Source organism: Bos indicus x Bos taurus, chromosome 4, assembly GCF_003369695.1.
Source record: "Bos indicus x Bos taurus breed Angus x Brahman F1 hybrid chromosome 4, Bos_hybrid_MaternalHap_v2.0, whole genome shotgun sequence".
NCBI classification, from domain to species: Eukaryota; Metazoa; Chordata; class Mammalia; order Artiodactyla; family Bovidae; genus Bos; species Bos indicus x Bos taurus.
Genome location: NC_040079.1, coordinates 94,619,226 through 94,633,283, shown reverse-complemented (window position 1 = coordinate 94,633,283; position 14,058 = coordinate 94,619,226). Strand labels below are relative to the sequence as shown.

Below are 14,058 nucleotides of genomic sequence, written 5' to 3'. Positions count from 1 at the left end.
GGACTGATGCTAAAGCTGAAACTCCAGTACTTTGGCCACCTCATGCAAAGAGTTGACTCATTGGAAAAGACTCTGATGCTGGGAGGGATTGGGGGCAGGAGGAAAAGGGGACGACAGAGGATGAGATGGCTGGATGGCATCACTGACTCGATGGACGTGAGTCTGAGTGAACTCCGGGAGTTGGTGATGGACAGGGAGGCCTGGCGTGCTGCGATTCATGGGGTCAGAAAGAGTCGGACACAGCTGAGCTACTGAACTGAACTGAACTGAACTGAATTATATTTGTGCAGTAATGTCCCCAAATTAAGTTTCTATAAGGTTCATTTGCAATCACAGAATAGACTCAGCTCATTAACTAAAATGAGAAATCCATGTATTTTCAAGTGTTAAGAATTTTGTCTTTTCAAGTTGTAAAAACTGTATAAAATGCTAAAATGTTATTATTCCACTTCAATTACCAGTTCTTTAGAGGGTGAGAAAATAGCCTGGAGGGTAAACCTCTAATCCATTTCAGCACTGCACCCTCCACTGGCATTTATGAAGAGAACTGCCGAGAAATTGCCCAAGATTGCTCCCATGGCTGGGAGCTTCAGGGAGGCCTAAAACTGCTGCAGAGTGTGAGGTCCTGGAAACTGGAATTCCTGACTTCCAGGCTGAGTCAGGCAGGACACACCTTTTCTCTCCAGGCAGTCTTCCTTTCCACACCCTTGCTCTCTTGCTCCATTTTCCTCTTCCCTTCTCTCCTCCAAACTCTTTCTAAATCTGTACTGGTGTCGAAAACCTGCTTTGTGGCTGCAGACTTTCACTGACCTTCAGCCTCCCTGCCTCTTTGCCTACATGGAAAAAAACATTCCAACAGCAACAAAATGCTGAACCCATTCTGTTTCTAAATCTTTAGTCTCCCCATTTCTAATTGTCTCTGTGTTTCATGAAGCTCCACTATTAGAAGGTATATTTGGATTCCCACATTGCAGAATTGTTAAGACTTGCTTTCCTTGCAGTCTTTAAGGATTCACCATTGGAGACAGGAAATGCCCCTTCTCAAAGGTGCCATCTCCAGCTTTTACAGATTCTGATCTTAAGCATATCCTGTCCCGCCCTTCCCCAGTTGGCCGCAGTCCACTGTTGATGGCAATAGTCAGGGAGTGAAGAGGGATGCTGAGAGGTCATTGTGGGATCATGGTCTCAATGGTCTCTTTATTTATTTACTTGGCCAAGTCAGGTCTTAGTTGTAGCACACAGGGTCTTCATTGTGTCTTGTGGGATCGTTCCTCATGATGCACAGACTCTCTAGTTAGTTGCTCCATGGCTTGTGGGATCTTAGTTCCCTGTCAACTACAAATTGGTGCTTGCCAAGATGGTTGCCAATGACTGAACAACAAGGGCATTTGCCATGGCCATCAGAGACTAAACCCCGCACTGTTGACCTTCAACACCCCCTGAGAGAGTTCAGGGTGGAGTAAGGCACTCTGTGCTTCAGGCAATCTTGTGGGACAGGACTTTAGATAGAAGTTTTAGGAACAGATTTTACGATCCCAATTCTTGCATCTCCTCATATCTAGAAAAGCCCTAAATTCCTTCATGGTGACATCAGGTCCTAGCAACAAACTTTTTCTAAAATGAATGCTTAATGGTATTGAACTCCGCCTTCATCAAAATCCTCTATATTGACCTTCTCCTACTACCTCTTTGGAGCAGTCTCTTAGAGCTATCTGCGGTGCTGCCTCCCGGGCTGCAGTCCTCATTTTGCCCCAAATAAAACTTAATTTGCAACTCTCAAGTTGTACATCTTTTTAGTCAACATGATCAAGGATTGACCCTATGGCCCCTGCATCGCAAAGCAAATTCTTAACCATTAGATCACCAAGGAAGTCCCTCAATGGTTACTTTATCTGAGACTCTTTACCCCGAGATGCCCCTCAAGGTTAGGACTACTTCTCCCATACAATGCAGTAGAACAGTCCACTCTATTAAAAAGCCAGCTGGATCTTTTATTGCTATTTATCCTGAAAGAGCATCCCTCACTCTCTTAACCCCTGGTTTAGTTCAAGTTTGTCTTTCAAAAATCAGGTATCACTTCCATATTCAGGACAAGCTGTGGCCCAGAGATTTTAGTTGAAATGGTAACAGTGGAGATTCTGATCTTGTAAATAACCTTGAGCCAGAACCTCTGTCTGATTGTTGACAGCTAAGCTTGCAGAAGGCAATGGCACCCCACTCCAGTACTTTTGCCTGGAAAATCCCATGGATGGAGGAGCCTGGTAGGCTGCAGTCCTTGGGGTCACTAGAGTTGGACACAACTGAGCGACTTCACTTTCACTTTTCACTTTCATGCATTGGAGAAGGAAATGGCAACCCACTCCAGTGTTCTTGCCTGGAGAATCCCAGGGATGGGGAAGCCTGGTGGGCTGCCATCTATGGGGTCGCACAGAGTTGGACACGACTGTAGCGACTTAGCAGCAGCAGCAGCAGCAAGCTTCCTTCCACAGGCTTCTCTGTACAGACACAGATGGAACTGCTTTTAACTTCTCTATATCATTTCCTCATCTATTAAAATGAACATGCTGACACATTATTAATTACATCAGCTTTCTTCAAAGATGATCTTAAAAATATTCAGGTTCATTTAAATGGGATTTTACATTTTGCTTTAAAAGTTAACTGGTGCTAATTATTTAGATAAATTTTTTTCCTCTTCTGTTTCCATAAATAGCTTCACACATGTGACTCATGGAGCTCAAGCTTGTGCAGTAAAGTAGTAGAAACATTTTGATATATTATTGGGTAGATGTAAATTGCTTAGACTCAGAATCCCAAATTAAGATAAGCAAGACAGTGCTGGCGCCATCAAGGTGTACTCTATAAGTAGCCTAGAGGAAAGGTGGATTAAATAGTATTAACCTATTGAAAGTGAAAGTGTAAGCAATTTCACTTCATAGTTCCTGAAAGAATGTACCCATACATCATAGAAGGCTTTCAGAACTTTCAGACACAGGAAACTGATATCATATCTTTGAAACTTTATTTATGGTAATTTTAGTAGCATCAGTCCAAAACTCATAAATCCAAAATATTTAATGCTTGATAGTATGGAGGGGAAAAAAGAATTAAAAATAAGATTGCTTCCTTCTAAAATTTGAGTAAGAAAAAAAGTGAATAATAAAAACAGAATAATTTTAAATTATTTAATTCTATTTTTTAAAGTTAACTTAGAGACTGAGAATAATAGCCCAGTTTTCTGACTTGCTACCACTTAGATTTTATGATGAGATGAATGTTGAACCACAATAAGCACGAGCTTTTAGTATTATGACACCTTTTTAATAAGCAATATTAGTAGATCCAAATTTGGTGATTCGTTTAGCAAAAGCCAGAAGTATTACAATACATAAATAAGTTAGTTAACCAAGCACTAGGAAGAAAACCAAGAGAAGGAATTAAATAGTAATGTTCTCAGAGGGAAAACAGACTATGAAGGGTATCCCCAAAGTAAACGTCACTGTAAGATGCTTGTGCATTTTCCACTAACATCACATGCAAAGGCAGACTCTGCTCCTAGCTGCTACAATGTAGGACAGGGCTATGAGGTGTCGGATGTGATTCTCCAAGTCAGTAACCACAGAGCAGCCTTATGCACAATAGTGCGTGTGAATTTTTCTTCCTCCTAAACTCTCATTAAAAACAACAGTGCTTTGCTTTTATATTCTTGAAGGTGATCGTTTTCTTCTTTTTCTGGCTGAAACTACAATGCATGATCGCTGTGGATCTTTTTAAATCTGTCCTTATTACTGGTTTAATATACATCCATTCTATTCCCCATCCTATAGTTATAATTATTTTGTTATGTTAAATTCCTTGTCTTTTAAGATTAAAATTCAAACCAGTTTTGTCACTTAAGAAATCTTGAAAAATATCCATTTTATTTTTCCTCTAGTTTCCCCCAATACATACATATTTCCTTTCTTTTAAATTTTCTTGTTGCCCCTGGCTCTACATTTTCTTTTATGCCTTTCCTCGTATAACTTTTGTTTATTATGCACCAGGTGTCTTCCATTGCCTGCTTTAAGTCCCTCTAAAGCTCATGTTTTCCACAGGGAATAGCTATATATAACGATTTTATTAGCCGGAAAAGTTAGTGTTTATACAACAAATATCAGAATGTTTTATTTCCTGCAGAAAAAAGCATGCAGATAATTAGCTTCTTCAGTTTTTATCTAAACAGTTTGTTTTTCAAGCATGCCCTCTGCCCCTGTCTTCTTTATGTTGCAAACTCTTCTTTATAAATATTAATCAGTTTTTTCCTGGGTTTCCAGTGCTTAATACTTTCATGCTTTTATCAAACTTAGTATTCTATAAATAGTCAAATGCTACAGCTAAATGTACATTAAATGAGCCTCATTTTGTTGAGTGATATTTGTACAATAGCTGGAGCTCTTTCTGTTACTGCCATCTAGTGGTTCTCCTCACTAGGTATATTTTCCAGAATTATTTTCTAGAAATTCCATGTAGGCAGAATCCAATAGCTAAAGATATCCAAGTGAAAATTATAAAAGACTGTATTGAAATAACCCTGCTTAATATTATCTAAAGAAGGAGAGGGAAAATATTCTACCTTTTCTCTGGAAAATAAAATACAACTTCCAGTTGAAGATTTTTTAAATGTTGATGCATTTTTTAAAATCTTCTGATGCCTAAGGGATGTCATGAGAGAAATGCCAGGAGTTCTTCTGCATTAGCATGCCTCCCACCTCCAGCAACTGGATTAGCGAGCATGGTTCTTTAGGTATCCTAGCACCTCCACACAAGGAAATCCGAAGCCCCCGTGCTTGGCCAGAGGCATGCGGGGTGCAAAACCAGCATCTGTTCACCTCTGCTCCTGCTGAGACCTGAAGCTGCTACTGGCTTTACATATTCTGAACTAGGCACAATGGTGGGAAGCCAAGAAAGAAAACTCTGTTCAAATGGTGTACCACATCTCAGCTCATCTCCTCACAGACACCAATGTGACCTTTGAGAGGGGAAGAAGAGAACCAAATGAGCAAATCCTTTAATAAAGAGCAGCAGCAGGAACCCTCTTTTATTGCTGTTCAGTTGCTCAGTCATGTCCGACTCTGTAACACCTGGACTGCAGCACACCAGGCTTCCCTGTCCATCACCATCTCCCAGCGTTTGCTCAAACTCACGTCCACTGAGACAATGATGCCATTCAACTATCTCATCCTCTGTGGTCCCCTTCTCCTCCTGCCTTCAATCTTCTCAGAACCCTCTAGAGCTGATATTAAGTTCTTCCTTTACTGATTAATTTATGGACATGTTAAAAAATTTCCCATTTGTGGCAGATTTGGGTCACAGATACATCCTCAGCACCTAGCACAGTTCCTAAAAGATAGTAAGCATTCCAAAAATTTTTGTTGAATGAATGAATTTAACAGATAGAAAAAGTAAGTCCTGCAATGAATAGGTAAGGTTTTGATGAAACCAAAAGTCTGTGAAGCAGGGCTTCATATATACTTATGTTTTATATTAATCTTGCGATTTTTCATATAATGTGTTAAATGAAACTGATTTCAAAATCTGACATCTTAATTTGGCTTCTTTGTTTGCAGCTCTCTACCAAAACCCTTTGTGCCAGTATAACCTGTATCGTCTGTATATAATCTACCACCTTCCAGGAGTCGAGTTGCTTGACCGAAATCGTAAGAGCATTTCTTCTTGAAGAGAAATATTGGAGAGCCAGTCTTATAACTCAGTGGTTTAAAATGCTGATGATCTTTGATCTTTGAAAATAACTGTCTTTGTAAATGAAAGTTTTTCAATTATTTATTTTTGAAATTTTTGCTGAATGAAGTTTGCTCTAGTTTAGGAGCTTGTCTGTTGACGACTTCATAGGAAAGACCATCTAACAGAGCCTGGAGAAAGGTCTCCTTTCGATTCTAGCTTTGTCTTTTTTAAATTTTTATTTTTTTGTCAGTTATGTATTGAATACTCATTCGCTGACCCCCTGGCACTCTTTTTTTATTTCAAAAATGAGACAATTGGACTAAATCTCTTAAGGCTTAGCCTATTTAAATTCTAAAAGTCATATTCATATGTGAAACAAATTGCCAGTCCAGGTTCGATGCATGACACAGGATGCTCAGGGCTGGTGCACTGGGATGACCCAGAGGGATGGTATGGGGAGGGAAGTGGGTTCAGGATGCGGAACACGTGTACACCTGTGGTGGATTCATGTTGATGTACGGCAAAACCAATACAATATTGTAAAGTAATTAGCCGCCAATTAAAATAAATAAATTTATATTAAAAAAATAAATAAGTCATATTCTTTGAAATTCTGCAAGTATATATGCATATATATATACTAAAACATGTAATCAATCATAACCTCTTTGTGATATATTTTTAGACATTGCAGACAAACTAGTATGTCTGATTTGTATAAGCCACAAAAAAATAATCAACCTCAGTGCATTATATTTTACATTTTTTGAGGTCTCTTTTACCCATAAGTGCTATTTACCTACTTACCTACTCACCTTTCCACAGATGTGAACATTCTTAATCATTTGTAACTGAGTAACTTCTTAATGAGGATATATTAAAACCATATGTTTATTCTTCTTTTTCCTCATAGCCTTGAGGAAAAGAAGAGATGTAGCACAGTTGTAATTTCAATCATCCATGGTGATGCATTAGAATGTCTGGATGAGATAAGATAGATCTGTGCCCTGTGACATGAGGGACATATATTGAGCTTGTAAGATTAAGGAATTAGCTTGGTAGAGTTTTTACAAATTAATTATGACAGGATGTTTACATACAACGTAATTAGGACAAATCCATTTTTGACAGAAATTCTATTTTTTTACTCACTCTGCATATAATGCCATGCAATAACATTGCTTTTTTGCATTTGTCAGAAGTTACAGAAAAGGAAAGAAGGTCGATGATTACACTTTTTAACCATAAAAAGGCTCATATTGTTCAATCAATAGCATTCAGAGGAAAAGTAGATGCCTCATGGGATCCTCGATCACCATTTAAGCAAAAACCAGCGCAGAGAGTACCTTCAGGTATTTTGAAAAAAGAAAAAAAAATGTAATTAAAACTGCACAAGCTTTTGGTTAATTTGATTATAATAACTTCAATTTACAGTAAGCTAAGCACTTACGTACTGAAATATTTTCTAATTTTATTAGCCTAATTAAGTATGCAACCTTCATCATCATTTGTGTATATTAAATTAAGTAAGATAATGTGATAACAATGAGATAACACGTTGACATCCACACCCCAATATCTAGCACAACATAAAGGGCTCAGTGAATAAGCTGCAATTGCTACTATTATCAATGACTCTGGACAATTTCATGAATTAAGGCTATACGTTTTTGATAATATAGAAAAATATTAAAAATAAATAAAGATCATTGCAATTCCTGCATCCAGAAATAACATTGTTATTTGGTTGTACTCTCATACACTGTGATCATATGTAAGTATAACTTGAATATCTTCAGTAATGTATTCATTAGTTGGAATTTAACTTTCTTGTATGTAACAGAAATCCAACTACAGTGACTTAAGCAAATAGAGCTTTACTTTACTCACACAACAAAGAGTGTCCAAGGTTAGTATAAAGTTAAATGATGTTTTCGGTGTTTGAGAATACATCTATCTTTTGTTCTGTGATTCTTAATCTGCTTTATGGTTGCCAAGTGGTTATTGTACCATCAGGTATCACATGGGGAGATGAAAAATGGTGCAAAGACAAAAAGCCTTTTCCTCATGACATTTTGCCAATGAGACAACATATATTTGAAAAATAACCAAATAGATTCTCTAGAAACAAAGGGAAAAGATATTAAATTGGAAAATAGTTTTGAAGAAATTACCCAAAATGCAACATAGAAAAATAAGCAGGTGATAAGGAGACATATAAATCCTATATAAATTTAGTAATAAATGTTGTAATCCCACAGGGAAAAATAGAGAAATTGGGCTGAAGGTAATGTTTGAAATGGTAATGGCTGGCAATTTTCCGAATTTGTTTAAATGTTATAAATCCTTAGAATCACCAGACACAATCAATTCAAAAACATAAAAGACATAAAGCAGCAACAAATATCCACACCAAAGGCAAAATGAGGTTAAAATAGAGAGAAAATTGTAGATTACCTACAAAAGAATAATTTATAGATTTACAACACACTCAACTGCAATTATGGAAATCAGAAGACAGTGATCTAATACTTTTAAAATACTAATGAAAATAAATAATCAACCAAGAATTCTGCAACCAGCTAAATTATTATTCAAGAATGAGCAAGATTTAAAAAAAGGCAAAATCAAAATGAAAAGTCAACTTTTTATCATGAAGTTTTTCCAACAGAAATGGTTGAAAAAATATTAAACACTTATACATGTCCCTGTATATTCAACAATTAATATTATACTGTATTCACCATCATCTATGGAGAAAGCAATGGCACCCCACTCCAGTACTCTTGCCTGGAAAATCCCATGGATGAAGGAGCCTGGTGGGCTGTAGTCCATGGGGTCGAGAAGAGTAGGACCGACTGAGCTACTTCCCTTTCACTTTTCACTTTCATGCATTGGAGAAGGAAATGGCAACCCACTCCAGTGTTCTTGCCTGGAGAATCCCAGGGACAGGGGAGCCTGTCTATGGGGTCGCACAGAGTTGGACACGACTGAAGCGACTTAGCAGCAGCATGAGGCTTTACTTCTTATGTAAACTCAAAAATATCAAGTATTGATGAACCATTTAAATGCTTCAGTAGCAGACATAATGAAATTTCCTTCCTAAATAATTTGGCCTGTAAATTTAAAAAATAAGGACATTCTTCTATAAAGCCACAATGCCATAATCACACCTAAGAAAAACAATGTATTTATATTTAATTTTTATGTTATTTAATATATAATCCATATTCAAATTTCCCACTTGTTCCAAGATGACTTCTACAACTGTTTTTCCAAACCAGAGTCCAGTCAGAGTTCACAATTATGTTTGGTTGTTGGGGTTCTTCATTGTTGTTTAGTCGATAAGTCGTGTCCAGCTCTTTGCGACCCCATGGACTGCAGCATGCCATGGTTCCCTGTCCTTCACTTCTTCTGGAGTTTGCTCAGACTCGACCATTGAGTTGGTGATGCCATCCAACTATCTCAGTCTCTTTTAATTTAAAATAGCCTCCATTGTTTTCCCATGACTTTTTGAAGGGACCAGGCCAGTTACATTATAGAATGTCTTGATTTGTATGATTGTTTCCACAGAGTATAATTTGACATATTCCTCAATCCCCTATATATCCCATAGAATAGGAGAAATACCTGGAGGACATGTTCTGGATGCAGAAGGCTATAGTGTAGAGCAATGATTATCAAAGTGTAGTCCCCCAAATCAGCAGCAGCATCAGTTAGTAACTTGCTGCAGATGCACATGCCCAGGAAGCTATGTTTTAACAAGCCTTTCAGGTGATTCTGATGCATACTCCCACTAAGAGAACAACCAGTGTAGAGGCAAGAAACAAGTTTTAGGATCAGATTCTCCTGGATCTAAACACCAGCTCTGCTAGTAATTACACGTTTTGTTTTGGACATGACTTTGCTTCAGCCTCCTGATTTTTAAAAAGCGGATGATATCTTCTTTTGACTGTCAGGATGCTTATTACACAAACCATTGCACCACCTGATTTGACACATAACAACTGCATGATAAGTTGGACTGTTCTATTGGTTAGCCACTTGGTTTTTCTTTTAGTTCATGTAAAAGCTAATACTCAAACTAAATGCTACTGGATTAGTGGCGGGGCAGGGCGATAAGCCATGCTGTAGTAGAAAAGGAACCTCTGGAGAGAAAATCCCCACTCTTAGAAACAACCAATGCACCTATTAACAAGCAATATAAGACCACCCCCATCTGTTTATCATACGTAGAGTGTTTTCCAAGTGTGAGGAGGATAGCTGACTACTACCTTTAGAGCTTTACATTTCTTTCATATCAAATCTCCAAAAACAAAATTAGGGAAGAAAGGATAGAGAGAGTATTTCATTGCATTTGAAATCTTTCTTCTTAATCCACATTCTTAATTCATAAATAGGTTGACTATAACCCTCCCCCAAATTGGCAGCATGACCCTAATTAATCTCTCAATCTCCATTTTCCACAAACCAAACATTTATAATGAACTTAGTAGAACTCCCTATGTAAGCTCTTAAAATTGTGCCTTATAGTTTTATAGTTTCTGTATTTGTTCTTACTGTGATGTGCACATTGAGGATGATATTCTTTCACTGGAAATGAACTATACTTGAAAATGTTTATAGAGCAGTTGTAACACCACATTTTGATTTTATTACTCTTTGCCCTAAATTGAGAAAGAAATCAATTGTATTCCAAATAGCTTGAGAAGCAAGGACAACTTGAAATTTCTTCAAATCCCAGGAATAAAATTAAAAAACACAACTGGAAGAAATATTTGCAGTATATACAATAGGCAAAAGTTAATGCCCATTATATCAAAGGATCCTATAAATCAATTTGAAAACTAGTGACAAAAGATGTGGACATTATAGAAGGAAATAAATGTGACATCCAACAATCAGCCCCACTAGTGAGCAAGTAAGTGCAAATTAAAGCAATGAGATGCCATTTTCATCCTGCAGTTAGGCAAACACTGGAAAGGCTGGTGAAGTGGAGGAGAGACAAAAGCATAACTCATACATAATTGGTGGGAGTGTAAATTAGTTCAACTTTCTTGCAAGGTCATATGGCAATGTGACAGAACCCATGCACATATAAAATATGCAACCTATTCAACACAGCAACTAAATTTGAAATCTCTCTACTACAGAAGTATCTGCACACACACAAACAGATACATGTATAAAGTGCTAATTGAAACATTTTTTGTAATAGAAAAACAGTAGAAAGTCTAAACGGTCACTCATAGAAAGTTAACTTATGGCACATCCTTACAATACAAACTATTGGATTAAAGAATCATTCCATGATAAATCTTGAATACAAAAAAAAAAAAAAAAAAGATGCATTTTGAGTAATATAATGCATTCCCTGCTCTAGGGGATCTTCCCAACCCAGGGATCAAACCCAGGTCTCCTGCACTGAAGGCAGTTTCTTTACCAACTGAATCACCAGGGAAGCCCAATATAATGCGGAGTAATGACAAAATTCGAATTCTGTCAGCAAATAAATCTTTTTGTATATGTATGTGAGTACACATGTATACACACACAGGAGGCTGGAAGCATACATACAGAACACTTAATAGTGATAGTACTGATAATGAGGAACTGGAAAGGTCAAAGGGGAATTTCACTTTTTACTGTTTTCTTATTTATATTCATCATAAGCAAAATGTGAGCTTTTTGTAGTCGAAAATGTAGACAGAGTCTGGGGAGATCAGCAAAGAAATGGAAGACTTGCACCAGCCACTTGTAATGGGAACGATGCCTTGAACCCCTCTCCTAAGGCAGAGTGTCCCCGCTGCCTGTGGGTTGGCAAGAGCTCAGACTGTGGGCTCTGCTGGTCCAACAGGTGTTGGTACATTCCATCACTAGCCTGGCACTGGGCCTCTGGAGAGGAATAAACAAAGCAAGGACAGTCTCGAGAAGATACCATAGGAAATCCAAGCTTTGAGGACTAGCCTTTGAGCTCCAAAGCTAGGGAAGATGTAGAATCTTATGACCTAGGATTTGTTTATTCTGTTTCTTTGAAGTTAATGCCAAGAATCCAAGTGGCTTAAACTGCCCTAAATATTTTTTCCACATTTGGTCTATTAGTCCATTTACAGATGCATGTGTCTATCTGAAAAAGAAAAAGGCTCTGTTTCTGCACATGAGACTCAGTATCTTAATTATAAAAATCCCCACATGGATTCCATTGGTAACCAAGTTGATAGAGCATGTTGTTCTCAGTTTTGAGGCATGTATTATAGTAAAGAATTTGCCTCAAGACATTAGAAACACCTAAGGTTCTATACCTGAGAGAAAATTTCAGTTTGGGGTTAGGCATCATGGCAATGTTGATGAACTGAACTATTTATCTGAAAGACTGCTCAAAACCCAGAAACATATGCTCTAGACTTTTTCCTTTATAGCATTATTTCATTGTTTTAAAATGCTGAATAAACATTTGAGAAATACTAATTTAGAATTTCTTTTGCAGACTTTGCATTTGCAAATAATGTAGACAAGTAAGTGATTTTTAAACTTTACTTTTATTATCATGTTATTTCATAATTGTGGTGGTTCCCTAAATTATTCCCATTTCCCCAAATGAATTTTAATGACTTAAAAAATGACTAACCCTTTGATAGGAAAAATCACACTGTCTTCCTGTGATGAATGATTTCAAGCTATATATTTATATTTGATATATTTAGGGTTTTTAATATTATTATTATAACCTAAAATAGATTAAGAAGTGGAGTGAGGTGGAGGGAGAAGTTAGGAAAAAAGTTATACCTGATATTAAAAATGAAGGTCCTTACTTCTTTTTTACTTTTCCCCCAAATATGTTCAGTGAGCACGATAATATTTTTAAAAGAAATGGTTCATAACTGAAAAAAATCTTAATTTATGAATATTGATAAATTTTTTAAATCATCATTCCTTACATTTTGCACTAAGGAATTTTTTCTTTGGTTCAGTCTTGAAAAATATTATCTCCAAGCACTTTTCATAAAATGTAGCATAATGCAGAGAAATAATTACCTCTCAATAAAATGTATATAATATACTAATATGTATCATAGCTATAAATATTTTAATCATTTCATTTAACCACTGACTTTAAATGTGAATGCAAGAATAGTCACATCTATACTGACATCTATTATAGCTGATCCCAAATATGTCCATTGTATTTTTAAAATATACAATAAAAACAGTGTTACTTGTCCTGAAAGTCATTTGTCAGTAGGGCTCTAAAGTTACTTGTCAGTGGTATTATACTACAAATAACAGAAAAATATGGCACTATGCCTTTAAATTAAATATGTGTTTTGGTCTAATTGATTTTTTTCCTGACATAATTGCCATTTTTGCAGAACTATGTTTGATGACCCAGAAGATGCTGTTTTTGTAAGGTCCATGAAGCGATCGGCAATGGCTATTACCTCTCTGAACTGGGACACGGTGCCAACACGAGAGGAAAAATACCTTGAAGAGAAAGACACAGGACCTGCCCAAATGCTTACAATCACACTGAGATAGCCCCTGGGGTTTCTAGAAATCTTAGTAGTTTTCAGTTATATATTAAACTTTACTGTGATTAGCATATTCTTTATTTCAGTTCAGTTCAGTTCAGTTCACTCAGTCGTGTCTGACTCTTTGCAACCCCATGGATTACAGCACACTAGGCCTCCCTGTCCATCACCAACTCCCAGAGTTCACCCAAACTCACGTCCATCGAGTCAGTGATGCCATCCAGCCATCTCATCCTCTGTTGTCCCCTTCTCCTCCTGCCCCCAATCCCTCCCAGCATCAGAGTCTTTTCCAATGAGTCAACTCTTCACATGAGGTGGCCAAAGTATTGTGGTGTTATTTGAAACATTAGGATGTAAACAGAAACACCAAGGAAAAATAATTCCTACATTTTCTCTTCAGTTTCTTTTGAAGTTAAACATGGATATAGAAATATATGCAAATTGTTTTAACAAATTTTCAAAAAAATGAACGTGTACATGTAACTATCATCCTAGATCAAGAAATAGAACATTACCAGTACTCTAGAAACCTCATTCCTGTTACCAGTCCAATGACCAGTTACTACATCATCCTGGTTTCTAAACCATGTATTGTGTTTCTAAACACATATATTAGATATTAATATCATTTCTAAACAATATATTAATGTTTTTGAAAGGCATATAAATGGAATCATAGAAGCTGAATTATTTTTTCTGGCTTCTTTCACTCAACATTGTAAAATGGACACATGTTGTTGTTAGTAGCAATAATTCTTTGTTGTGCTCATTGATATACATAGTATTCCATTGTATGACAATGACACAG

At 36.8% G+C, this 14,058-nt stretch overlaps 1 protein-coding gene across 1 annotated transcript in view; it reads left to right on the top strand.

Moving 5' to 3' along the window:
* Window positions 1–13,399, top strand: part of LRRC72 (leucine rich repeat containing 72) — a 70,055-nt gene extending 56,656 nt beyond the window's left edge. The window contains exons 6-9 of the mRNA XM_027540011.1: window positions 5,607–5,696; window positions 6,921–7,073; window positions 12,209–12,236; window positions 13,092–13,399. Coding sequence (XP_027395812.1) covers window positions 5,607–5,696; window positions 6,921–7,073; window positions 12,209–12,236; window positions 13,092–13,257 — 437 coding nt within the window. The 3' untranslated portion in view covers window positions 13,258–13,399. The remainder of the gene's footprint in view (window positions 1–5,606; window positions 5,697–6,920; window positions 7,074–12,208; window positions 12,237–13,091) is intronic.
* Window positions 13,400–14,058: the final 659 nt, after the last annotated feature.